Below are 24,305 nucleotides of genomic sequence, written 5' to 3'. Positions count from 1 at the left end.
AGGCGAATTTGTCAATGGTATTCCAAACGCGGTATTTTTCCTCATGATTCATGATACGCCAGCGGCTTGCATCACTTTATCTGATTCAGCTTCACGCCAATGGCTGACTCCGCCACACATCCATTGCACATACTCACGAGTAATGCTTTTCCACTGCCAATTTACTGTGTTTTTTCTTTTTTGTAGGACCTTGTGCGGAAACGACTCATAATCGCGGAGCTTTTGGTTGAATTTCTATACAGTCTAAGAGAAAATAAGATTAAAAATCAGGGTTCCAAGCCAATTTTATTGCCGCCAGCATAACCATAGCCGCTTCTAAAATACAGGCGTGGCTTGGTCCAGGTATCGCTCCTGAGTTCTGCGAACATGCCAACAGCGATAGTGCAATAAAGGTTATTGGGTATCTGTCCATGTTTGCCCCTCGCTAGCCTAATAAAACCAATGTATAACCAAAAATGCCAAGCCCATCCAAGCAAGATGCGACCAGGATGCTATTTAGTTTGGGGCGACACAGTCGCATGACGAACATTACACAAGAAAAAATTATGCGAGACCCGATCACGGACCACCTGTTCAAAGTCAAGTTAGCCCGAGGACGCTTTTCCCCTTCTCGTTACCCCTCCTGCACTCCATTACTCTCTTGACCTCTGCCTCACCCTCGGCTCCATGTGCAATTAGTAGCGCAATCAACACGCTTCGGTCTCGAGGTTCCAGTCCAGCTGATTTGAGAGCTACCTGTAGCGGCGTTTGTCCAGCTCTTGATTCCGAGTTGACATCTACACCGGCTTCTACCAAGTACTTTGCTATTGCCGACGCTCCAGGCGTCCGGAGAGCGAGGTGAAGGGGAGTTTCGCCGTGAAAGTCGGGCGTGTCGAGTGAATGGCCCTGGGAAGCGAGGTATCGTACTGTATCGAGTTGACATCCTAATGTGGCGGCATGCACAGCAGTATAGTATGACGTTGGTGCGACGTTTTTCCGAGTGAGATCTGCTCCAAACTCCATTAGAAGAGGCAATATTTCCGTGGACATTTCGTAGGCTGCTCTCATGAAGAAGAATCCAAACTCGGGATGCGGTGCCATTGGGGTCGCTCCTTCCCAAATGACTCTTTCTACTTCAGCAGCTGTTGCTTCTGCAGGTATGTTTGCCAGGATGCGGTCAACGGCCTCCCTCTGGCGGGGCTCCAGCTCTTTTCTTTTGCCTTTTGTAACGGCTATTCGGTCTGAGGTGATCTTCTTATGGATGATTGATACATCTGAGCCAGAAACAATGGACGCATATTTTGATGCATGTCGCGATGCATAGCTTGATGCGAGCTGCAACCGGGTGCTTGCCTTCCCTGATAGGTCGGTACACCAGCTGTATGATTTCTTCAGTCGCGATTCTGGTGCCACGAGGGTTTGGGCGGAGGAGGCGCAGTCTTCAGTGTAAAAGGTACCGCGTGATGGGGTAGTTGGCTCCTGTAGAGAAGGCACTACAAGACGCAACACTGACGATTGCTCAATGTTAGAATACGAGAGGGGTTGCGCATCTTCAAAAGACGGGACATTGGCTAGCCATGTACCAATGCCACTATCATTCATGCTTGCATGGGACGAACTCTGGGCACTCGGACTCTTTCTACCACTAGGACTCTTCCTTCCGCTTCGAGAGGTTTCGCCCAGAACGGGTTCTAGCGAATCTGGCCGCGGGATTACTGATCTCTTTGCTGGTTGCGTTGTTGTCGTTGGGGTTCCTTCTTTTGACACGGCCGTAATACATGACCGGAGTAAGCGAACAGCCTGAAGTAGCGCAGAAAGTGTTTCCCGTGCTGTTTGGTTAACATGAATCTCATCTGTATCTGTTCGCTTCAAGAGATCATCGCTGTGCGTGATCAAGTCGCTGACATAATTCTGGAGCAGAGCGTCCAGGGTATCTTGCTGACCAAATCTGTGGGTCGTAAGCAACCTCGGCATTGGGAACTCTCACGGGGAATGGCAGCACTTACAGGGCGAGATAGTCCAGAGACAGCTCCAGGATGACTTTTGATGCGTCCAGATCGTAACGAAGGTTAACCAAAGGCCCGTCTCGAAGGTCCCGCCAATCGTCCTTTGGGTTTGCGCTGCAAGAGAGTTTGAGAAAGGCCTTTTGGAGACGATCACTGGTGTCGTCGCAAGAATCGATGACGCGTGTTACTGCGTCAACAAGAGATTGGGGTAGCCCGGCGGCCTTTGTCGAAAAGTCATCCTGGGCAATGCCTAGGCCTGTTTTGATAATGATCAAATTGGTGTTGATGGCATTGAGATCATGTCTGGCATCGCGGACTTTGCGCGCAAAACTGCTGATGTCCGGGATGATCTGGATCGGATATTAGCGCAAGGGGTGGGATGATGAACATGCGAAGCAGTTCTAACCTGGGCGATCGATGTCCCTAGCGCTGCGCATCGAGCGGCGACGGTACTCGGGCGCGCCATCAACTCGCGGTGCTATGGCGAGGCTGCAAGTGCGATAGACAAGGCACCGAGGGATTGCTGGTGCAGGCCGGAAAGACTTTTTTTTTGGAAGAATGGCAGCGGGCGCTGCTATTGAGTTGGAAAGACTTGGTCGAGGCGGAGGGCTTGTCACATTGTGCAGCAACGGCGTACGGCACGGATCCCAGGCTTTTGCGTGCCCGCCGGATACTCGGTGGCCTAAGGTGGGCTTGGAGGGCGAGGGGAAAGGAAAGGGGAGAGAGGTGTGACGGCGAAGCGCCTCAGCCCAGTGTTTATCAAAGACGTTTGCGGCGCTGGGCGGTCGGGGTGGGCGTCACACACAAGCTGGGGGTGTTGCTTTTTCCCTCGCAGCGTAAGTGTTACAGTGATAGTCACTAAGGCAACATGCAGGCATCTACGGACGCATGTCGTGTGCGCCTTGGGCCGTCGCCAAACCACCAACGGCGGCGATTGTCGTGGGCTGTCTGTCCTTGTCGGCGAACGAGGGAAAAGGGGATGCGACGCCCCAAGTAGTCTAGCGCGGCGGGAAGCGCACGGGGCATCCCTGCAGGGGAAATGACGCCAAGGCCTTCCGACGGCCCCCGTGTATGCGATCTCGGTGCGTTTGCGACCAAATTCATTAATCTGCCATTATCTATCCTACTGCTCCCTGTCTGTCTCCCTGTCCCAGTCCTCTCATCAGTCAACAATCCCCGATGGCAAAAAGGAAACATAGTCGACAGGCGCTGCCTCGGCTCCGTTCGCCTGTCCAGTGATGCGCACCTCCTCTCCCCGCTCCACCCACACGTTCCGGAACGTGATCCTCGTCGCTGAATGCCCATCGAGATACGCGGATGGCTCGTGGCCCAGCCTGTCCTCCAGGTCGCCCGTCCACAATCCTATGGTCCGGTTCCCCAGACTAAGCTGATACTTTGCCCTGCCGCCAATCACGTCCCAGTAGTTAACCGCCACATTGTACCTCCCGCTCGCGAATGGCACCTTGGCTTTCGCTACACCAGTCGCCCCATTCGACGTCGTTACAATGCCTTTGAATCCAGACGCCGTCTCAAATGGCTTCACTGCGACCGACTTGTAGTTCTGTAGCGTCATGCTCTCAGCCTCAATTCGGTACGGGTGATTGCCCACTCGCTTGGCCTCGTCTGGTATCCGCGACAGGTTCGAGTAGAATTGGTTGATGGCGTCGCGCCACACGAGCGCATGTCCAGCTTGATACGTCTGTCTGAACAAGACTTGCTCGAACCGCTCCTTGTCAATCTTACCCTCCAGAGACTCCCATTGGCGGACAAACTCCTGCGCCGTCTGCGCTCCCTCATAATGCGCGTCGTAGAAGTGTTGAATAACCGTCTTGTTGGACTTTAACCGATGTGTATATGGCACATGGTGGAACCAAAGCAAAAGATTATCCGGAGTCAGCTCAATGTTTTCCCATATCCGTGCAATCTCGGGCGGGTACTGTCCGGCATTCTTAGTACCATTTCGTACCGTGCGGTCCATGCCAATGCCCAAGCCGTCAGCGCGCGTCCATTGACCCCAACCATTGCCATCTTGAGAAGCTGGGTTCGGCCCGTAGTGGGTGTAGAGAATATCCGTCAGAGTCTGGATACCCAGGTTGCCACTGTAGTTCTCATATGCAGGCCACGACTTCATAGACATGTCTGTGACGGTGTCCAGAACGTCCTGGTCGAACCCAAATGTCAGTCGAATCCAGTCCTGAAGAATCGTCTCTGAGCCGCTAGACGCATCCCAGGCTAGTCGTCCAAAGGCATACAGGTTCGACATGGCAAGATGGCTTCCCAGCCATGTCGTGTTGGAGCCAACGCCAGAGACGCCAGCATATCCACCCAGTGGTCGTTTGAAACGCTTTCCATTGACAATGTCCTTAACTTTTGATTCAATGCTGTCGGCTCTCATGTCAAAGTCTAGAATTTCCTTCCATTGAGGTGCGAGATACACCAAGTGGCAGTTTTGACCCAAGTACTCGGGTGTGATCTGGAGCTCAATTGCTGTGCTAGTGTGGTGTAGTGATGCAAACAACGGGGAGGGCGGCTCGCGGACTTGGAAGTCGATAGGCCCGAATTTGATCTGCACAACGACATTCTCATCAAACTTTCCATCGAGATGCTGGAAGAACTCGAGTTGTGCATTCGCCCGGTCCGCGTACCAATTTGCCGGGCTGAGATTGTGGTCGTATACAAAAGCGCGAAACATGACTACCCCGCCATGGGGTTTCAAAGCTCTTGCAAACATGTTCGCTCCATCTGTCAAAGTGCGGTTATATGTCAGCGGTCCCGGCTGGCCCTCGCTATTAGCTTTCACCAAATAACCTGCCATGTCGGGAACCTTTGAATAGATTTGATTCGTGATGTTCGTCCACCAAGCATCAACCCTGGGGTCTAGTGGGTCGAAAGTGCCCAGGGATTGCTGGGGAGATGCAAAATTGAGTGAAATGCCAATTCGTACTCCCCATGGTCTCATGGCATCTGCAATCCTGCCAAGACCGGCTACATTGCGATCATTGAGTAGAGCAGCATTTGCGTTGACGTTGTTGATAATAGCGCCGTTTACGCGAATCGACGCCAGTAGTCGGGCGTATTCAGCGATGCGAGTAGTGTTGTCGACTACGTACCCATTCCGGAAGAAGATGGACGGACCAGCATAGCCCCGCTCAATACTGCCATCAAGATTGTCCCATTCGTTGACCCATCGAATCGGCGCTTGAGGATTGTAAACTTTGGATCCAAATGTAATCTTATTCTGTGCGAGCTGCGACAGGTATTCGAATGCACCGTATAAAACACCACGCTCATTCTGGCCGATGATAATGACTTTTTCTGGGCTTATGCTGAGGTAAAATCCATCATCTTCCAAGTCTTCAGATCCACCAACATCCCCGTATGCCTTACTATAAGCTTCGGTAGTCCCGACGATGATGGCTGACTGATTCTGGCTGGCGGTTGTGCTCACTTTGAGTTGTTTGCTGGTGGTGCCTAGGACACCTCTCTGAAGTTCTTGACCGGCTGTATACACGGGACTGACCCGTGTGCTATTTAGTGCGATGATTATTGAGGGTACCGATTGAATGGATGCTCCATTTGGAATCCTAGCATATCGTAACCAGCCTTGGGAGCCGTCCTCGGCGAGGGCTCCACCGATGGCCCAAAGTAGCGTTGTGAGTGACAACCGCATGGTCGTGTTCAATATGTCGTAAGGAATCTTCGAGATCCATACTGCCTCATTGCAAGCAATTTATACTCTGCCAAAATCTTCAGTTTCGATAAACATGGATACGTCAATAGTCTGATCAGGGTAGTATCTATCGCTACAATTCGAACCGAGTGTCTAAGATCGAATGGGAAGAGCCGTATTTCAGGCTAAAAGCTGGTCAGCAAGTAAGCGTCATTTCCGGCTTTGTCAAGTGTGCGGAGGGGTCAATTGCACTTCAGTGGAGGAATTGTGGAGAAATAACGCGGGGAAAATAAATGATCAGCGTCTCGTAATGTCTCATGACCAAAGTGGCAATTTTTGAGCACCGCGCATTTCACCGTACGGAGGCGTTCCTTCAAAGCTTACGAGATACCGGTTTGCGTGGAAAATTTAGTTGATGACACAGAGGTGGTGATAACAGTACTTGATGCAAAATAAGGTGGTGGCAAGGACGACGAGGAAAGAGGTGGTGGCATCGTGACTTCGAGAGGAAGGCGCAACACAACCACCGACTTCGGATATCGTTTAAACTACTACGACCTGCAAGCAACACATCATCCACCTTAGTAATCCCTTGAGATTTTCCGCCTACACAGTTGCAACGCGTTCTTTTCCTCAAGAGGTGGTCGGACTATGTCGTGAATGGGCTTTCACCACGCGGACCAGCGCGGAACTTTGACTGATAACGACTCGTACAAAAAACGAATATAGACGGCAATGCATGAGCTCAAATCTCGAACCCGAATAATTATCGGAGCTATACCACGTGTCAATGTATCTCGCGAGCTCAAAAGAAGATAACATACCAATTCTGTTCTTTGTATGCGATTCCCCTATCTAATACTAGGATAATAGGCTGCTATACTTGTAGTGTGATACACCTCAATTCCGACGCTGACTCGATACTTTTGTTGATTTACACAAAGCTCCTATGTCTGAAGCTTTCCTTTGTAAAAGTCACTGGTAACATACAGCTAAGCGACATCGACATCAAGAACCGCATGATGCTTATTTCTATCGTCCTCGCGTAGCATCAAATTAGTAGACACTAGATCGCAGTACCCGGAAACCTGGTTCAAATTAAGGCGATCGCATGCTTGCCATAAAGTAAATCCGGTCTCCGATGAGCCGCCTGTGACATAAGCGCCAAGGTTTACAGGAAACTTTGTTGAGACGTAATTGCTCGACCATAAGACAAAATAGACCTGTAAGAGTTGGGATATTGGGCTAACGAGTTAACTAAGACTTCAATTCCCAAAGGCCAGCAGGGTGTTGATCCAAAATACAGGTGAGTACCGATAAGTACTCAAATACTAGAACAAGAGCATACTAGTACAACCCAGCAACTACCACGGCGAAGCGACATCTCCATTCCGAATCAAAAGATCCAGGCAAGTCTGGTCCGAGATACATAGATGTATTGATGTGGGGGACTCTCAATGATTCGGTTGTGGCCAGTGGGTCGCGGGGAACCAGCAGCATCTTCCCTGTAGTCTTCACAAGTTTGCTATGCCGACTCAATCTCTTGAATGATTTCCCTGGCTGATATCTTCGCAATTTGGCGTCCAGATGAGACGTTGATACGGCTACTCCCGTACCGCTGTCACCTTCGGATAGCGCCCACATGGCAGCGCACCCAATAATAAGCTTTCTTGTGAAGCGCGAATACGAAGACTTGATGATCAAATAGTGATAAATACCTAGTTTTCTCTGCGAGGTCTTGTCTGATTGCGACCCAGCATGGAGTAAACACGTACACTCGGGGTAAATGGATCATTTTCCGTACCTACCAACCGACGGCTTGCCTTCCAGACAGGGACACTGCACGATTTTCTGACCGTACACCGAAGGTAATGAGGCCTAAAGGCGACTATTGAAAAAAAAAGGCAAAGATAGATCGGCGTATGGATGTAGTTCCTACGGGAACTCACGAGCGAAAAACAAACTCGCATCCAGAGCCCATCTCCCAGGTACCTGGGTAGCCAAGAGCTGTAGTTTTACCAAGATTTCCTTCGCATACCCAACATCCACATACATGTATAGAAGATAAGGACTATTTTACTTGGATAGAGGGCACCACAGTGCGGGTATTATATGCGACATGGGACGACCGTTCAGCCGAAGATGTAATATGCTGACACGAAGATGCAATCGAATCGAGCCATGTCTAGGCCTGTCAAGGCAGGTATAGATGTCAATCTGCTCACGGACATGTTAGGCGTGCAAAAGGCCCCAGCCAGACCGAGGATGCCCAGAAAAATCATGCAGTCCCGCCCTCTCAATTCCGCGAGGATGCATTCCAGCTACTGGCCAGCACCGTGGATGTGGAGGATCTGTGTGCGACCTCGTGTTGGACTTTTTTTTCGACCTGCCCTTTTGGGTGCGCCGTTTATCCGCCACAAATTAGTTCATAACTAGCGTGAGCTGTGCACATGCGCCACCAATCGGGACAAGAGCTTGGTGGAGCTGCACACAGAGGATACACGGCTACGGACGCCAAGTCGGTCCATCCAGCGACTCTCAAGTGGACCGAGTTGCGATAGGACGACGCGGAAATATGCTTTCTAGTAATCCACCTAGGACGAGCTTGTTTTCGTCCCCGCGCATCTAGCCCCGATCGGGCAGGAGATATGGTGCAAAACGTCCATCTTTTGACGTCTGTGGATTAGTCGCTACTGTATTGCCTAAGGAATGATGGCATCGTCACTTCAGGTACCGGTCCCGAAAGGACGTAGATCGGATGGCAACATGCCCTTCAGCAGGGGTCTCGAGCTCAGCTCTTTGTACAAATAATTTGGATGCCCTGCATGGCCTTTGTCTGGTCATCGACCTCGTCCAATTGAGCTTTTACGAAGCTGGTCGCATATACAATGGCTCGTTACCTCAGTGTTGCCGCAGCATTGGCTGCTACTGGCGCGTGCGCGTTCACACCCGAGTGCGTCTTTTCTCTCTCTACAACTACATCCTCCCAGTGATAGAAAGCTAATGAACCTACAGGTTGCTTCTTAGCACCGTACGCCGCGCTGCCGCCAACCCCAGTCCAGATGGCTCAGTCGCGCTATTCTCGTACACGCAGTACTCATTCGAGAAACATGCGCGCACGGCTGGCCTGAACCTCATCGATCTCAAGACCGGTGAGGTCACCGAATCGGGCCTCGATCCCAGCGAGGTCAATGAAGTGGCCTGGATTCCTGGCACCGAGACTGGCATCATCTATATCAATGGCACCAATGAGGAAATCCCAGGCGGTGTCACACTGTGGATTGGTGACATCAAGGACCCAAGCGCTAGCACTCTTGTAGCTTCTCTGGATGCACCATATTCTGGCTTGAAGGTCGCCAACACCTCTACTGGTGACTTGCACTTCTTGGTCAACAGCTTGGCCTACCCCAATGGCACTGCAGTCAACCCCGAGACCGAAGTCAAGCAGACCTCAACTGCCCGTTACTACTCGGATATCTATGTCCGCCACTGGGATACCTGGCTGACCAAGAACCGCTACCAGCTCTTTGCTGGTACCCTTTCCAAGAACAGCAGCTATGCTCTCTCTGGCGCTGGCGTGCGCAACGTCCAAAGTGGTATTAAGTTCACCACTACTCAGCCTGAGACTCCCGTCCAGCCTTTCGGTGACTCGAGCGACTATGACATCAGTCCCGATGGCTCCATTTATGCTTTCATTAGCAAGGCTCCTCATCTCAACAAGGCCAACTACACTGCGTCCTACTTATACGCCGGTGCCTTTGCCTCCAATGAGGCTCCCGTTGCTCTCAACGGCCCTGACTCTGAGGCCTTCAAGGCTGGACACCAGGGTGCTTCTGGTCTGCCATCTTTCTCCGGTGACAGCCGCAAGCTCGCATATGTCCAGCAAGACGAGGATTACTATGAGTCGGACAGGTTCAAGCTGTACATCTACGACGTTGCTGTCGAGGGCCAAGGTGTGGCCGCTAGCAACTGGAAGAGCCTGAGCGAGGGCTTTGACCGCTGGGTGCAGGGACCCCTTACTTGGGCCCACGATGACTCTTCAATCTACGTCACTGCTGATGACTATGCCCGCAATAAGATCTTCAACTTCCCAATCACTGCAGATGAGAAGTTCGTTCCCGAGCCGCTGACAGGAAATACTTCCGTTTCCGCATTTGCTCTGCTTCCCGACGGTTCACTGTTCGTTGCCGCCACCGCTATCTGGACTCCCAGTGAATGGTACATCCTCGCCGATGGCAACAAGAAGACGCTTCTCGACGCTTCTCAGATTGACCCCAACTTGGCTGGTCTCAGCTCTAAGACTGTCTCTGAGATTTTCTTCAACGGCTCCAACCCCGAGCTCAAGCAGCAACTCCAGGCTTACGTTGTCAAGCCTACCTTCTACCAAGAGAACGTTACTTACCCCCTTGCTTTCCTGATTCACGGTGGCCCTCAAGGCAACTGGGGCAACAGCTGGTCAAACCGCTGGAACCCACAGGTCTGGGCCGACCAAGGCTACATCGTCGTCGCACCTAACCCAACTGGCTCTACAAGTTTTGGACAGTACCTAATCGATTCTATCCAGGGCGAGTGGGGCAGCTGGCCATACGAAGACCTGGTCAATGCCTGGAACTATGTCAACTCCACCCTGACCTGGATCGACACCAAGAACGGTATTGCCGCCGGTGCCTCGTACGGTGGATACATGACCAACTGGATCCAGTCCAACGACCTCGGCAACGAGTTCAAGGCACTCGTCACTCACGACGGTATCTCCAACACCGAGGGAGCCTGGGCCTCCGAGGAGCTCTGGTTCATCCGCCACGACTACGCCGGCAACATCTGGGACTCACCCGCCTACCGCCAGTGGAACCCCCAGAACCACATTGCCAACTGGTCTACCCCCCAGTTCGTCATTCACAACACGCTCGACTACCGTCTACCCGAGAGCGACGGTATCAGCCTGTTCAACATCCTCCAGGCGCGCGGTATTCCCAGTCGCTTCCTCAACTTCCCCGATGAGAACCACTGGGTCCTCAAGCAGGAGAACAGCTTGGTTTGGCACACTGAGATTTTCAACTGGATCAACCACTGGTCCAAGGGTGAGCCTTTGAGCACTACCCCCATTGGTAACTAAAAAATGTGTTGCTAGTTGAGAATTTATTCGAGTGGGCAAGATAGGACTTGCTATGTAGTATTGATAAATGTCTAATGATACCTATTGAGAACCACTTTGTTTCAGTCTTACTTATCTCGTGAAGAATTATATCGACGATTGTGACGACCAGTGTGAATTGAAGCAGCCTTGCTGATTCTTCACATAAGATACGACTGTAGCGGATATTCACACTCCACACACACACACAACCTCACCATCTCTCCAATCCAAAAATCAGGCCCTTCACCACCAACATCCCCGTCAACACCTTCACCATACCCTAGCCACCCCTCAATCCGCACCCCCCACTAAGCGCGCTGCGCCCGCTACCCAGGCACTCGGGTATCAACCGGGAAAGCAAGACACAGGACACGCCCTTGTATTCCCGAGACAAAGCCCATGTATATCCGTGCTTGTCCTCAGGCACCCGCTCCTCGGTGCATCCCGCTTACCCTTAGTTAACCGTTCTTCTTTTCCCATTTCTGGGCGGGGAGCTTGGCGGGGCGGGACGGGGGGGTTGGATGGATGGGGTACTGGGATTGGTTGTTAGGTAAGGGAAGTTAGGTGCGATTGAGATGGTGGCTTAAGGCGATGGGATCATAAGATGATAATGTTGATGTTGGCTGACCAGTAACACAGGCATCAGGATCGAGAATCGCTATCTGGACTTGTGTTGTTCCAGAAATGTTAAGGCCAGCTCATGATAACGAGGGCATGACTCGTGGTGTTCCTGCTGTGGTGGGGAGTTGGAGCATGCCAAGCCTTCCATGATGATTCTCTTGCAGACATAGCGAGGTATAAACGGTAACGACGGGAACGCCGTTTACGCTCAAACAGCTTGAGTTTTACTGGCCTGGGCGATAAGGGTTTGTTGGGGGGAAAATGATGCTGTGGCTGGGGCGGTTGCCCACCTTCATCCTTCGGCCAAGCCAAATCCTGCTCATGGTGATATTGTGAGGTGAGGACCACGCCCTCATTGGGGCATGTGAGCGCGTGATATCCTCGTTTAGGAACTGCCAGATGCTATTGAGAGGATGGTCCGACCAGACAACAATCAACTAACTCTTGTGCCAAGGCCACGGGAAAGCAGCGGGTCAAGCCAGCGGTAATTCCATAGCAGAAAATATCTCTCCACGATGTTGCGCCAGGTAAAGCTTCCGCCGACAAACGAAGCCTCGCCGTCAGCCTGCTCGGCCATCTTGACCTGTTCTGTCAAGCGGAGATAAGCTTGAGAAGGGTCGGCGCCGCGCCGTACTGCACAACCCCCCCTTCTCGAAACTCACCTGCGCAGCCATTGGAGGAGCCTTCTCACATGGAATATGGATACATGGCGTCAGGCCATCGAGCTGCCTGTTCGGGTATGGCCGAGTTACATTGGGATGGCAGCATGGCTGGCTCGTGAAGTGCCACAAACCGAGGCGGACATGGCGAGTGGAGAGGGGCAAAGACGGGCGCCCAGCGGCGCGGAAGGCTGGGCGCCATGGCAGCGCGGCGGCAAAATTTGCGTCCATAGGACACAGTAAATTGCGCTATATACTACTATGTAGTCGTCCTACATAGTAGTAGCATTGGCGCTTGCTTTGACGTCCAAGGTTTCTTTTTGCTGCACTTGGTTTTTCCTTACGGGCCGAAGCTGAAGGCTTCGCGATGATGCCTGCACTGGTAAGCTTTGGTTATCAGCGTCGCACGGGAGCTGTGGCACAGCGCGCGTTGTCACGATAAGAGAAGAGCTAGGGGGGTCTCAGGACACACGAGCGTGAATGGCCGAACCATCTATCTTGCAGGCGTTGTATGTGGGATCGGCAGTGTCGCCAAGTTCCTAAGCACTGTATCCAAGTCATCGCCTAGGCCGTTACACCCAGTCCCCATTGAATCTTGGCTCCAATCAACACCTATGAAAGCGGTGAAAAGCTTAACTGCGTGGTTGATTTCGGCGTCGCCCCCAATTCGTTCAAGTCACAAGCTGGTGCTGAAAGCGGCCAGCGCAGGCGGGCCTTTGGTGTTGGGTCTTGACCATGGAGCAGATTCCCACTAGACTAGGCATCTGGACACCTGCTTGATAGAGGAACCCACAAGGAATACCAAGACCGCGCTGGGCACAAGGACTGCTATTTGCCGCTCGTTTACTACACCCGAGACGGGAATTCTCGAGTATAATTGAAACCGAGTGCCCGGTGCCCTCGCAGGAAGAGCAGCATCAGCTCGCTCCTCTCATCCCCTGGTTGGAATTTGCGACAACATCTGCTAATCATGGCGGCAAATGCTGGCTCCAACGACGTTGACATGGCCATGTCTCACAAGCCCGAGACTGCCAAGCCCCTCTATGAACTCGATGAGAAGCGTGCCCTCTCTGAGACACGCTCGCCTTCGTCCAACGACCACGAGTACCCAGGAGAAGTCTTTGAGGCTGACCTGGAGGGTGAGGAGCCCACCGAGGAGGAACTGAAGACTCTTCCTCGTGTTTCTGGAAAGATTCCATGGACCGCCTTCACCATTGCTTTTGTCGAGCTCTGTGAGCGTTTCGGCTACTATGGTTGTCAAGTGCTGTGTAAGTTGAGATTGAATCGCACTTCTTAATCTCTTTACTGACTCTCAAAAGACACAAACTTCATCCAGCAGCCTCTTCCTGTGATCGACGGTGTTGTGCAGACAACCGGTCGTGACCCAAGATCAGAGGGTCAGCCTGGAGCACTTGACATGGGCCAACGAGCCTCCTTTGGTATCGGTCAATTCAACTCTTTCTGGGCCTATACCACGCCCATTATCGGCGCCATCATCGCTGATGAGTACCTTGGTCGTTTCAACACCATCTTCGTCGCCATCGCCTTCTCAATTCTCGGTCACATCCTGCTTATCATCTCCGCCATTCCTCCTGTTTTGACTAGCGGCAATGCCATTGGCCCATTCATTCTTGGTGTCATTACTCTTGGTTTTGGAACTGGAGCTTTCAAAGCCAACATCTCGCCTTTGATCGCTGAACAATACCGCCAAAGCAAGCCTCGTGTTATCATTGACCCTAAGACGGGCGCGCGTGTCATTTCGGACCCCAACATCACCATCTCCCGTATCTTTTTGTACTTTTACATGGTAAGTTGCTAGTCAACACAGCTAAAAAAAAAAGATCTTGCCCTAACAGTCGCTCAGTTCATCAATACCGGTGCCCTCACCGGTCAAATTTCCATGGTCTACGTCGAAAAGTACGTTGGTTTCTGGTGCGCTTGGTTGCTCCCTACGATCATGTTCTGCTTGTGCCCTATCGTGCTCTGGGTATGCCGCAACAAGTACCACCGTACCCCACCCACCGGATCTGTCCTCATCCGCGCCATCAAGCTTTTGGGACTCGCACTCAAGGGCAAGTGGTCGATCAACCCTGTTCAGACTCGCAAAAACTTCAAAGCCGACAACTTCTGGGAAGATGTTAAGCCCAGCCACCTTGGCAGCAACAAGCCAAGCTGGATGCAATTTGATGACGCTTGGGTCGACCAAGTCGCTCGTGGATTGAGGGCTTGCTCTTGCTTCACCTGGATCCCACTTTATTGTAAGTCTCTCTTTGGGCTCAGCCCTTTTGCCAAACTCAAGAGCTAATAATGTGAAAAGGGCTCTCGTACAACCAGATGAACAACAATCTCACCTCGCAGGCTGCTACCATGACACGTAACGGTGTCCCCAACGATGTCATCACCAACCTGAACCCCATCTCTCTCGTCATTTTCATCCCAATTGTCGACAATTTCCTGTATCCAGCCCTCCGCAAAGCCAATATCCGCTTTACACCTATCAAGCGCATGGCTTTTGGTTTCATCCTCGCTTCCTTCGCCATGGTGTCTGCAGCTGTTATTCAGCACTACATCTATAAGACCGGTCCTTGCGGCAAGTTCATGAACAGCTGCGACGACCCTGCCCCTATCAACGTCTGGGTGCAGTCCGTTCCCTATGTCCTTGTCGGTTTCTCTGAGATCTTCACTTCCATCACCGGTCTCGAATTTGCTTTCACCAAGGCACCGAAGAACATGCGCTCCCTTGTTACTTCATACTTCCATTTCATGAGCGCCTTCTCCAACGCCATTGGTCAGGCTTTCGTGTCGCTGTCTGAAGACCCCCTGCTGGTGTGGAACTACACCACTGTTGCTATCTTGGCGTTCTGCGGTGGCATCCTCTTCTGGTTCCACCAGCGCAAGACTGACAAGCAGGAAGATGCTCTCAACATGCTTCCCGACTCGACTTATGTTGGCCCACAACGCAAGCGTGTTGGTGAGACTGAAGAGGGCATTGCAGGACACAACGTTGAGGCGCACGTCAGGACTTAGGTTGCGTGTTGTAATAATGAACCTGGGACGATGAATACGCAAGTCGTGTATATGTACATGATGTTGTGTATGGATTTCAAACGATTGTAGATACCTAATTGCTTTTGTAGTTAAGCATGAATGAGCTGAAGCTCTCACCATACTGAACGCTTTATGTTTACCTTGTTGACTTTGGCATGTGAAGTGACTGAGACCTATCCAGAAGTTGTCAATATACGAGACAGGCATTGATCGTACCCAGCAGCAGATCAAAATACCTTTCATCCTAGTTTAACGCGTTCTAACAAAGGTCAAGCCAAAATAACTTGAATGAAAGCTCTCACGTCTAGACTAAGCCAACTGACAGTACCATGTCTCATTTTCGCTGTTATTGAAATGATCATAATTTTTGAGGTTATTTGATTTCCTCTTATGTTATCTTTGCTACGACGTCATTTCCGCTGATCCACATAGGAAGACCCACTTCTCGCATCTCGTCATACGTTCAGACACAACATACCCAGCTCAGCTTGCTATTGCCTAGTAAAGTATTTCTAGAACCATTCGTCATGTGACAAGAATTGGCATTGCAGAACAACATCGACAGTCCTCCAAGCTGATTGCTGACACTGATGAATCATAGCAGAAAATCATCGATGCACCAAACTAAAGACACACATTACTCTGGACACCCCTCAAAGTCTTCAATTCGTTTATCTTTGAAGGTCTAGAGTGTTGAAGAAGAATTCAAATTCACTCCACGCTACACTCTTTTCTCATTCCCTTCGCCTTTCACTGACTAAATCACAAGCCCCAAGCGATTTCTCTTCACACCTCACACTTCACCACTCACCAAACGCCCATCCCAGAATAAAATCTCCTCTATAAAAACATCAACAACGCCATGGAAAAAACCTTCCCCAAACTACATCCAATAATCACAGACCATTCGGCATCAACACCACCAACACGACTCAGTAAACATCACAAACCCACCACAAATCAACTCCAACCCAACAACCACACCCAAAAAAGAAAAAAGAATGGCCACCCAACCTTTCCAAATCCATACCGACGACGAACCCCCCTCCCCCTCTACAGCATCAACCTCCAACATCAACCTATCAACCTCCATCCTCACCCCCCACCAAAACACCCTCCTCCGCGCTTACCTGCTCCACCACCGCCAGGAAACCGAACTCATGAACTTAGTCGTTAGCCTAGAAACGAGCGTAAGGCGCGAGCGCGACCAGCAAGGGGTAGAGCATCTAGAGCGGAACCTGGCGAGGGCGCAGCTGCGACTTGCGGGGGTAAGAGAGGAGAGGAGGAGGGCGGAGGCGAGGGTTGGGAGGGAGATGGAGAGACTGAGGGGTGTGGTTGGGAAGGCGAGGGTGGAGGCGAGGATGCAGGGTGAAGAGATGAGGAGGATTTTGGGGAGGGAGAGGGGGGGTGGGGTGGTGTGTTTGCGGTAGGTTGACAAGTGGGCTTCGTTGGGGGTTAGTAGAGATTTTGTGGGATTGGCTTCAAGAACGGTGGGGACGGATTTGAGTGGAGTTATTGGACGGGATACTTGCATGTGGGACTTTTTCTCTTTCACTGGTCATTTGTAATTTCTGCGTCACTTTGTACAACACAGGATATGTTTTCTTTCTCAAAAACAATACACATTGATTTTCATTAAAGGTGGTCGTAATAGTACCAAACTCGCTCTGATACTTCATAACTTATTGTACAAGGGGGTATATGTGAAGGGCTGAGGGGAAATTTGGGATGAGCTATAGTACAGAATCAAAGTACATGCACGAGAAGCGCTCAAAGTACTTTTCGAAACATTAAACAAGAGAGATTTTGCCATCATTAGGGAAGTGGACTTGGTTTCTTTTTGCCTTGAACCTCGCTGAGTCATGGTTACACAAGACTTAAGCAGAATGCTCATCAAGACTGTTTTCGGAGTCCGTTTGTGCCTCTTCAGTATGAGGCTGCGAGATCTCACCGAGACACCACATGCATATCTCCCTGACATGCGTTGACCCGCAACAGCACTGCGCCACATGGTCAACATATGTATTACGGAGAGTCGTTTCTTCGTTTTCGTAACATCGTAAACAGAGCCATCGGTCGAGAAAACGACTGCGAAGGCTGCACTGGCACTGGTGAACTGAAAGATCCTTTCTTTGCTTTGGTATGCCCGAGGGAAGATGATCATCGCAAAACCGGCGTTTTCTTCCTTCTGTAGTTTGGTATAATGATCGGAGGACAGGTGATGGATGGGCTACGTTTGAAGCCACTGGTCCGGCAAATGTGCGTGTGCCAAGATTCAAGTCTAGGAAGTCGTCGACGCATTCGGGCGGGCCAAAGCTTTCTTCCTCAAGGGGTACATCAATAAATCCCTGATCGTGATAGGGTGCAGATGTGGCAGGTGATGGGGCTTGCCATTGTGGTGTAGTGAGATTATCTTTCAGGTGGTGGGGACTCAATATGGGTATCTCAGACGGTGAGAGAAGGATGAAACCGCTGTAGTTGGGCAGTTCGTCATCTTCGCATGGCTTCTCGAAAATGCTCTGGTATACACAATGGATTCGGCATTCGTTGCAAGTCGTAACTTTGCAGTTCGTGCAGGGACGAGACTCGGCGACACCGTCTATTGCCCCACATTCGACGTATTCACTGCATTCGTATGCATAGAAGAAGGACGACTTGACATGTCGTTCTCTTCGTATCTGGACACCTTTCCCGGAGCATCTTAACTTGCCAAGCAAGTTTTCTAGGCTACCAGGTTGTGGGATAAGTGTCTGGTATATAGATTTTGAGCACAACAGGAGCGCTAGTAGGTCGCCGGGGCAAAGACAAGAAAGGACGTTCTCAAGAAGACCATACTCTCGCAGAGCCACTAATAGAGGACAAGATGGTGTTGACCCCGCGGCGCTGTCCTGTCGGCTCTTCTTCCGCTTCTCCTGCATCTTGTCTGACGATCTCTGGCGCTTCAGTAGTCTTGAGGGCGTTGTCTCACCACACTCCCCATTTTGGGATTCGCAAGACAGCACAGGCCCACTTAAGAGCAACTGACTGTCTATTGATCGAAGGGCCATGATGATCTTGAAGCTCCTGGAAAGTGATAAGCAGGGGTATATGCAGTATGAAAAGGTAGTGCAAGGCCATCACGGACCATGCAGTTCGTGATGACAAACCACACTACTGGACATAGGCTGGGGATTTGATCATTTGGTAGAATGCTCCCGGACTGACGTACTTGACTTTGATGTCGAAATGTATATGCAGCTTCCCGCGCCTTGATAAGCGCTTAAAAGCTGGTCGACTCCAGGCCAGGGTCCATGTTATTGTCGTCACGTTTTGCCGGTTTGGCGGGTATTTCGGAAAGAAGACGCGATAGAGGCAGTCCTCCGCTGGAGTATAGACGTGATGGTTTGACAGGTTCGTTGGCGCGTAGTGAGGCGTCAGTAGTGTCAAAAACGGTATTACAACAGTGTTGTTGTGGGGACAAAATTCGAAAATCATCGGACCGGAAAGTGTGCGGGAATGAAACGGAACTTCGTTCCGATGACTTCCGAGCGCCAAATCAGGCCTGATGACATAATCGCACCTCGGTCACTCCCGCCGTTCACCCGTTACAAAACAAGAAAACCCCACTCACACTTCAGGGCGGCAGTCAGGGTGGATAGCCGTATCGGTGCAGACCCGAGATTATGCACATGGTGAGAATTTTCATTATTTATCACGAGCTCAGACCGCAAAGTTTCAAAGTGCACGGTTCCTGTCATTCGGCCGTTTGGCTTAATGTGGTTGGCAGTTGGGCAGCACGATTATACAAATGGGACTGCCAAAAATATATCTTAGAGACTAATGTTATGGCCCAACGATTTGGATACATATACGCTCTTAGCTTGCTCTTCCTCGGGATGAACCTTTCATCTGCTCCGGCATGTGTCTCACCAGGTCCGTTTTAGAGCATCACTCAGTTCTTCTTGTCAGGGATAGAGTAACAGCATCCGACGTCGAGTACGTTGTAAAAAGTGCAATCCCGTTGCACCCAGAACCCGCCTTTTTCGTAACATGTTGGCTTGGTGGTGCATATCCCAGAGGGGTCGGATCGTCCGCAGGGCGCTGGGTAGGGATCTGGGGGAGCCCCCAGAACAACAGATGCGAGGGCTGCAACGAAGAGGAACTTCATGTTTAAGGTGAATAAGTCCTGTAGAAATTGGGTTTGAAATTTAGGGAGTAGTGTGGAGATTATATCCCTGTGATGCACTGACTTTGGATTTGTGCAGATGCAAAAGTGAAGCTGTTTAAGTACTGTGTATCCTTGTCTGAGACGCCGCTGACATGGTTGTAGCACACTTGTTGTGTTCGTCTTATTATGCAAGATGAGGCAGGAACAAGTGCAGTGATTGGGCATCCAGAGACAGCGTGGACGATATTCGGTTCATGTTGGTTCTTGGCCATAGACCGTCGCGTTTAGCTCGAGTTAGCTGGGCGTGCTGTATATCGAGTCCGACCCCTCAGCCAATACGTTTGCCAGGCGTACGATCATCGATACACTGCTCGTATGGGTATATTGTTTCAGGACGCTTAGCGCGTCGGTTAATGTGGCTTCCCCAGATTTTTGTTTCTCCAGAACGCATGATAAGGCGGCACGCATCCGCTAGCGATTCTGCCATAGTACTGAGACGTCAGTATGTTTGTCATCCATGCACATGCCAGAGGCTCGTATAACCAAGGAAGCTGAAGTCGTATCCCCTGTTGGAATTGCGTGATGTCGTGGACTCCGAGGACTTCTGACCGTTGCGACGTTGTTGAGTGGACGCCACGTTTGGGGTGGCCATGAGCACCATGGAATACGATGTGTAATAGCTTTCAGGAGACAGCTATAAGCTCCTCGGAGTCGTGGTAGGCCTGCAGGTCAGTCGCAAGCCCTGGTCAAAAGCAATGTCATGAAAAATTCTCCTGCTGACCATAGCAAATCGAGGCGATGCGTGTCTTTGGTGGAGGCAGAGCTGGCTGGATGCACGAGGGAGGCATGGGATATCAGCGTGGCAATGTGGCGCATGGCAAGGCGAAGGGGGATTGTAAAGGCGCGCAGGCACAGGGGTGGCGTCTGTCTTTTGTAGTACGTATGCGTAGTGTACATGTAGTATGATGTAGTAGTGGTAGTAGTAGGACAGGCTGTGGCACCTGTGGCGCGCTTGGTGGTACAGAGACACGTGGGTTATCGCTGTTATCTGTGCCAAAGTCATGTGACCAGCGAGCGGGCATGGATGGTGGCGCGGCATTTATGCGCACCCGCACACATCTTCTAATTTTGTCCTAAGAAATTGGCGCATACTAGAAGAGTAAGGAAAGATGACCGGCACGTTCTCGGCTACGTCCGCTGTTGCAACTACTCGACAAGTCCATACGCGGAGTAAGCGGTGCCAGGGCCTGGGGGGTGAGTACGTCACTGAAACACGTTTTGATGTGTGTATCGCCGCGATGCAGCCTTTTTCTGCAGTACATAGTGTAGTGCTAACACACATGTAGCAGCCAGCAACGACGCCCGAATGTAGCCGCGCATGCCCAGGCTTAGACACGGCCAAGCATCGATTCTGTCGACGAGGACGGGATGAGCCTGCGAGAGGCCCTGGGGTGGTGAGTCGTGGCGTGGTATCAGCAGCCATGCCGTGTGCAGCGTGCAGGGAGCAAATTTGTTCCAAAAAGCTTCTAGAAGGAAAGTTTTTCGGGCAGTCCAGGGTGCATCGGGAGCCGGTTGGCGCCGACGGCTGCCCGCACGCTTGATTGGAAGGTGCCGGCGCCCCAATGTACAGGGGGGCCGCCAGCGTGCAGGGCCTTCTCCACCTTTTGTTCTCAGCATCAGCCGCATGCCCTGACCCCGACCTCACCTCATAGCACGGCCATGCCGTTGTTGCTCTCCCGCAGCTCTTTATCAGCTTCCGACAAACCTCCCAGTTCGTCTCCACACGCTACTTCATCCCCATCCGACGCCTGGATAGCCCTACGCTATCTCCGCTATGCCGACTTGATCGATACTGTCCACTCTTGAGCATTGCCCTTCAGATCAGGCTAGAACCTTGGCTATCAAAATGGCCATGGCTCCACGAAAAGGCACGCGACGGGCGTGTGACCCTTGCTCCGTCAGTAAGTCGCTGTCTCGGCTCTATACACATGCTCACAATTGACCCTCTTCTTCCGCTGTCCAGGAAAGGTGCGCTGCGATGGCAACCAGCCCTGTGCCAGGTGCGAGGCCGCCAAGTGGGACTGCACCTATCTCAAGACGCATGGAAAGAGCGGCCCCAAGGGACCGCGCCGGACCACTGAGGCCGCCATCAGGAGACTGCAAGAACGCAGTAAGACTGGCTGTGATAGATCGAGGAGCGCCAGTGAGACCAGCATCGACACCGGCAGTCCCGTTGACGAGCTGCCGTACATCTCTCCAATGCCCCCCTTAGGCGAACCCAGTACGTATTCCAATGGATGGCCTGACGTTATGAGTCCCACACTCTCCAGTACTCCCCAGGAACCCCAGAGAATACCGGTAGCCTGTCTCTCCCAGTATCTCGAAATCTACCAGGCACGTGGCTATGGCATATGGCCAGTCGTTGATGCCGAAACACTGACTGCACGACTCCTCACCCACCCCCACGATGTAGAGGCTTACGCATTGGCCACTGCCATATGCGCCGCTATCGTGAGCCAGTTCTCTATTGACGTTGAGTCGGGAAGTCCGGTCGAAGGCCCTTATCGCGTCTCAAGCAGCGCCTTCGAGTCAGAGGCAAGAAGAGCTAGAGATGAATCCGATCATCTGGAAAACATCACCATGTCGTCTCTTCTGAGCAGCTTCTTCTTGCATGTTTACTCTGCCAACGTCGGCCGAATGAATGCTTCAACCGTCCTGCTTGGAGAGGCTATTTTCAAAGCTCATGTCCTTGGCCTACACAATCCAACGCACTACCAGGTCATGAATCCAGAGCAGACACAGTGTGCTTTACGCGTCTATTGGCTCCTCTTCATTACCGAGCGCGCCCATTCCTTGCAGCACGATGTCCCGACAACCCTCAAGCGTTCACCAGATCTTCCGAGGCTTCAAGACTTGCGTGATGGATCCGTAACGCCTGCATTCGTCCAGCTTTGTCGACTTTTCAATATTCTCGATGTCACAATAACGGCGGATGCTGCTGGCGCTCGTCGAGCACTTGCCGTAGCTCAGCAACAGCTGAGCAGCGATGAAGACCCCCGTAGTCTCGAGAATGAACTCCAGCGTGCCGATATCACAATGACACAACAATGGATGCGTATTTTTCTGTGGCAGCACGCGCTCAATGTTACCAGCCTAAGCAGTCAGCCAAGTCAGGACGAAGAGTTTTCGTTTCGTTTCCCTGCCAGGGTGGCCCAAAACGTGCTCAGCAACTTAAGCAGTCTTTCACGCGAAAGTGTAGAGGCGCATGGACCCGGCATGGTATGACCCAACCACCACCAAGCTACTTACTCTGCTAACTGTTTCAACAGGAGTCTAAGCTTTTCGACGTGGCAAACTCACTTGCTGACGTTATGCTGATCATGCCGTCACTAAACCATGAGTCCTATTTCGATGTTGGTCCTAGAGACCTTATGCATTCGCTTTCTCAAGTGCTCGCTGGCTTTCGAGGCGGCAATCCCGCCGTCATAAATATACTACAAGAGAAGCTCACTGCACTTGGGCTCAGTGTTGGATCTCCACAGAGGTTATTGGAGCTCTCTTCGCCCGAGGAAGAGCAGGACGAGTACCAGCCTAGGCCCATGCGAGGCTCGTCACCATATGGGCCACTTGCAAACGACCCGCCGATAATGTCGCCTCTTCCACCCCCTATGAGCATGAACGGTAGATATTGATCCAGTTCGATGCTTCCAAGATGCATAGACTCATGAATCATTGGATGTTGCATTGCTTCCGAAAAGAAGCGTCAAGACAGTGAGGATCCTTGATTGGTTCGTATCCAATCTGGCGTCGCAAACTCTCAGCAAGATTTGCTTGCTTTGATAGAAACACTTCAATCATGGTGCATGTGATTCTCTACGGTAGTTCAAGAAACTGAAATTTGGCCGATGGGTGGCCGTAGACGAATGCCGATGAATCCCGCGAACACCAAGCCTGGCATGCCAGCGACCTAAACCCTGGACGGTACTCAGACTGAATGCGCAGTTGTACCAAAACGTTCTGCCCAGCTCTGCTCTCAACTTTGACGCATTAGATCCCCCATGTAAGCAGTTACCAGGATTTTCGACAGTCCCTTATGGAAAAGCCTTTTCGACACTCAAGCTTGTCCATATTGGCATTTGGGAAAGCCGCGCAATACACCGATATATATGTTGATATCCATGCCCAGAAAAGCTCATCAGCTTGAAATCAGCCTACAATGGCCTTGATGCTGCTTTTGTCCACGGATAATACAAGGGCAGTTGAGGCAGCTTGCGTAATCAAAAGCATTCTGGAAGATCCTAGCCTCAACCATCCGCCGATCATCACACTAGTGAATCACAGACACTGGAGCAAGGCTATATCGTTCACTACAGAACGTAAGCGCCGAAAGCGCCCCTTCGGTCAGGTGGGGCACCGTATACTCTTACGTGCCATTGTTGCGTAAACTTCACATAACGAGCGGACAGTCTATCTGGGTTTGAAGCAGCTATAAAAGCCAAAGGAAGAGTCATGGAGGCTAGTACCGATCAAGACTCTAGCGAATCCGCCTGCAGCGCTCTCCAGAAATCGCTTCCAGGGGAAAGGTTCAATCACGCTAACAATTGTATTTCGTTTTCAGAGTCTTTTCAAATTCACCGCAATCTCCCAGCTTTATACTCTGGGTCACTCTTGTTCTCAAAGTTTTTATTGTTATACGATTCCCCCTTCTTTTTTTAGTCAGACAATGTAAATTTCCAAGCTTTTATGATGAACGTCGGAGATGGAGCATGATGCACAACGCAACGCTTTTTGCATGTCTTTCTTAGTGATTTCTATTTGATGTACGATAGATCTCTACACATAACTTTCAGTGTCCCTGAAAGGCTGCTTAAGTTTACTCCCCCCTTCTATATCGATACTAGTCACCTGTACGACTTACAGTGTGGACTTCCATTATACGAACATTCTACTGATCTCATGAGAATAGATTCCGATGGACTTTCGTGACTGTTTTGTTTGCTCGCATTGCTGCCTGAGTTGTGGGGCTAGGTACGTATGT

General features: G+C 51.2%; 8 protein-coding genes across 8 annotated transcripts; 4 read left to right on the top strand and 4 right to left on the bottom strand.

Annotated features, from left to right (window-relative positions):
* Positions 1 to 579: 579 nt before the first annotated feature.
* On the bottom strand, positions 580 to 2,451 carry COCMIDRAFT_81519 (uncharacterized protein; the record flags this gene model as incomplete). Its single annotated transcript, XM_007684687.1, has 3 exons — positions 580 to 1,927; positions 1,986 to 2,335; positions 2,392 to 2,451. 3 exons carry the CDS (start codon positions 2,449 to 2,451, stop codon positions 580 to 582), a joined length of 1,758 nt encoding a protein of 585 aa, XP_007682877.1.
* Positions 2,452 to 3,147: 696 nt separating this feature from the next.
* On the bottom strand, positions 3,148 to 5,655 carry COCMIDRAFT_81667 (glycoside hydrolase family 67 protein; the record flags this gene model as incomplete). The annotated part of the gene is made up of 1 exon (XM_007684686.1): positions 3,148 to 5,655. One exon carries the CDS (start codon positions 5,653 to 5,655, stop codon positions 3,148 to 3,150), a length of 2,508 nt encoding a protein of 835 aa, XP_007682876.1.
* A 2,888-nt stretch (positions 5,656 to 8,543) lies between these two features.
* COCMIDRAFT_81517 (uncharacterized protein) lies at positions 8,544 to 10,771 on the top strand (the record flags this gene model as incomplete). The annotated part of the gene is made up of 2 exons (XM_007684685.1): positions 8,544 to 8,608; positions 8,671 to 10,771. The coding sequence occupies 2 exons, from the start codon at positions 8,544 to 8,546 to the stop codon at positions 10,769 to 10,771; spliced, it is 2,166 nt and encodes a 721-aa protein (XP_007682875.1).
* Positions 10,772 to 13,042: 2,271 nt separating this feature from the next.
* On the top strand, positions 13,043 to 15,099 carry COCMIDRAFT_21865 (uncharacterized protein; the record flags this gene model as incomplete). The annotated part of the gene is made up of 4 exons (XM_007684630.1): positions 13,043 to 13,340; positions 13,392 to 13,879; positions 13,937 to 14,330; positions 14,390 to 15,099. 4 exons carry the CDS (start codon positions 13,043 to 13,045, stop codon positions 15,097 to 15,099), a joined length of 1,890 nt encoding a protein of 629 aa, XP_007682820.1.
* Positions 15,100 to 16,121: 1,022 nt separating this feature from the next.
* On the top strand, positions 16,122 to 16,550 carry COCMIDRAFT_21864 (uncharacterized protein; the record flags this gene model as incomplete). Its single annotated transcript, XM_007684629.1, has 1 exon — positions 16,122 to 16,550. One exon carries the CDS (start codon positions 16,122 to 16,124, stop codon positions 16,548 to 16,550), a length of 429 nt encoding a protein of 142 aa, XP_007682819.1.
* Positions 16,551 to 16,997: 447 nt separating this feature from the next.
* On the bottom strand, positions 16,998 to 18,167 carry COCMIDRAFT_81693 (uncharacterized protein; the record flags this gene model as incomplete). The annotated part of the gene is made up of 1 exon (XM_007684684.1): positions 16,998 to 18,167. The coding sequence occupies one exon, from the start codon at positions 18,165 to 18,167 to the stop codon at positions 16,998 to 17,000; it is 1,170 nt and encodes a 389-aa protein (XP_007682874.1).
* Positions 18,168 to 19,051: 884 nt separating this feature from the next.
* COCMIDRAFT_32065 (uncharacterized protein) lies at positions 19,052 to 19,267 on the bottom strand (the record flags this gene model as incomplete). Its single annotated transcript, XM_007684658.1, has 1 exon — positions 19,052 to 19,267. One exon carries the CDS (start codon positions 19,265 to 19,267, stop codon positions 19,052 to 19,054), a length of 216 nt encoding a protein of 71 aa, XP_007682848.1.
* Positions 19,268 to 21,173: 1,906 nt separating this feature from the next.
* On the top strand, positions 21,174 to 22,959 carry COCMIDRAFT_81323 (uncharacterized protein; the record flags this gene model as incomplete). The annotated part of the gene is made up of 3 exons (XM_007684683.1): positions 21,174 to 21,228; positions 21,291 to 22,546; positions 22,597 to 22,959. The coding sequence occupies 3 exons, from the start codon at positions 21,174 to 21,176 to the stop codon at positions 22,957 to 22,959; spliced, it is 1,674 nt and encodes a 557-aa protein (XP_007682873.1).
* Positions 22,960 to 24,305: the final 1,346 nt, after the last annotated feature.

This window comes from Bipolaris oryzae (assembly GCF_000523455.1).
Source record: "Bipolaris oryzae ATCC 44560 unplaced genomic scaffold scaffold_4, whole genome shotgun sequence".
In the NCBI taxonomy this organism is placed as follows: Eukaryota; Fungi; Ascomycota; class Dothideomycetes; order Pleosporales; family Pleosporaceae; genus Bipolaris; species Bipolaris oryzae.
Note: the sequence above shows the minus strand (reverse complement) of the source record. Positions and strands in the feature narration are given on the sequence as shown.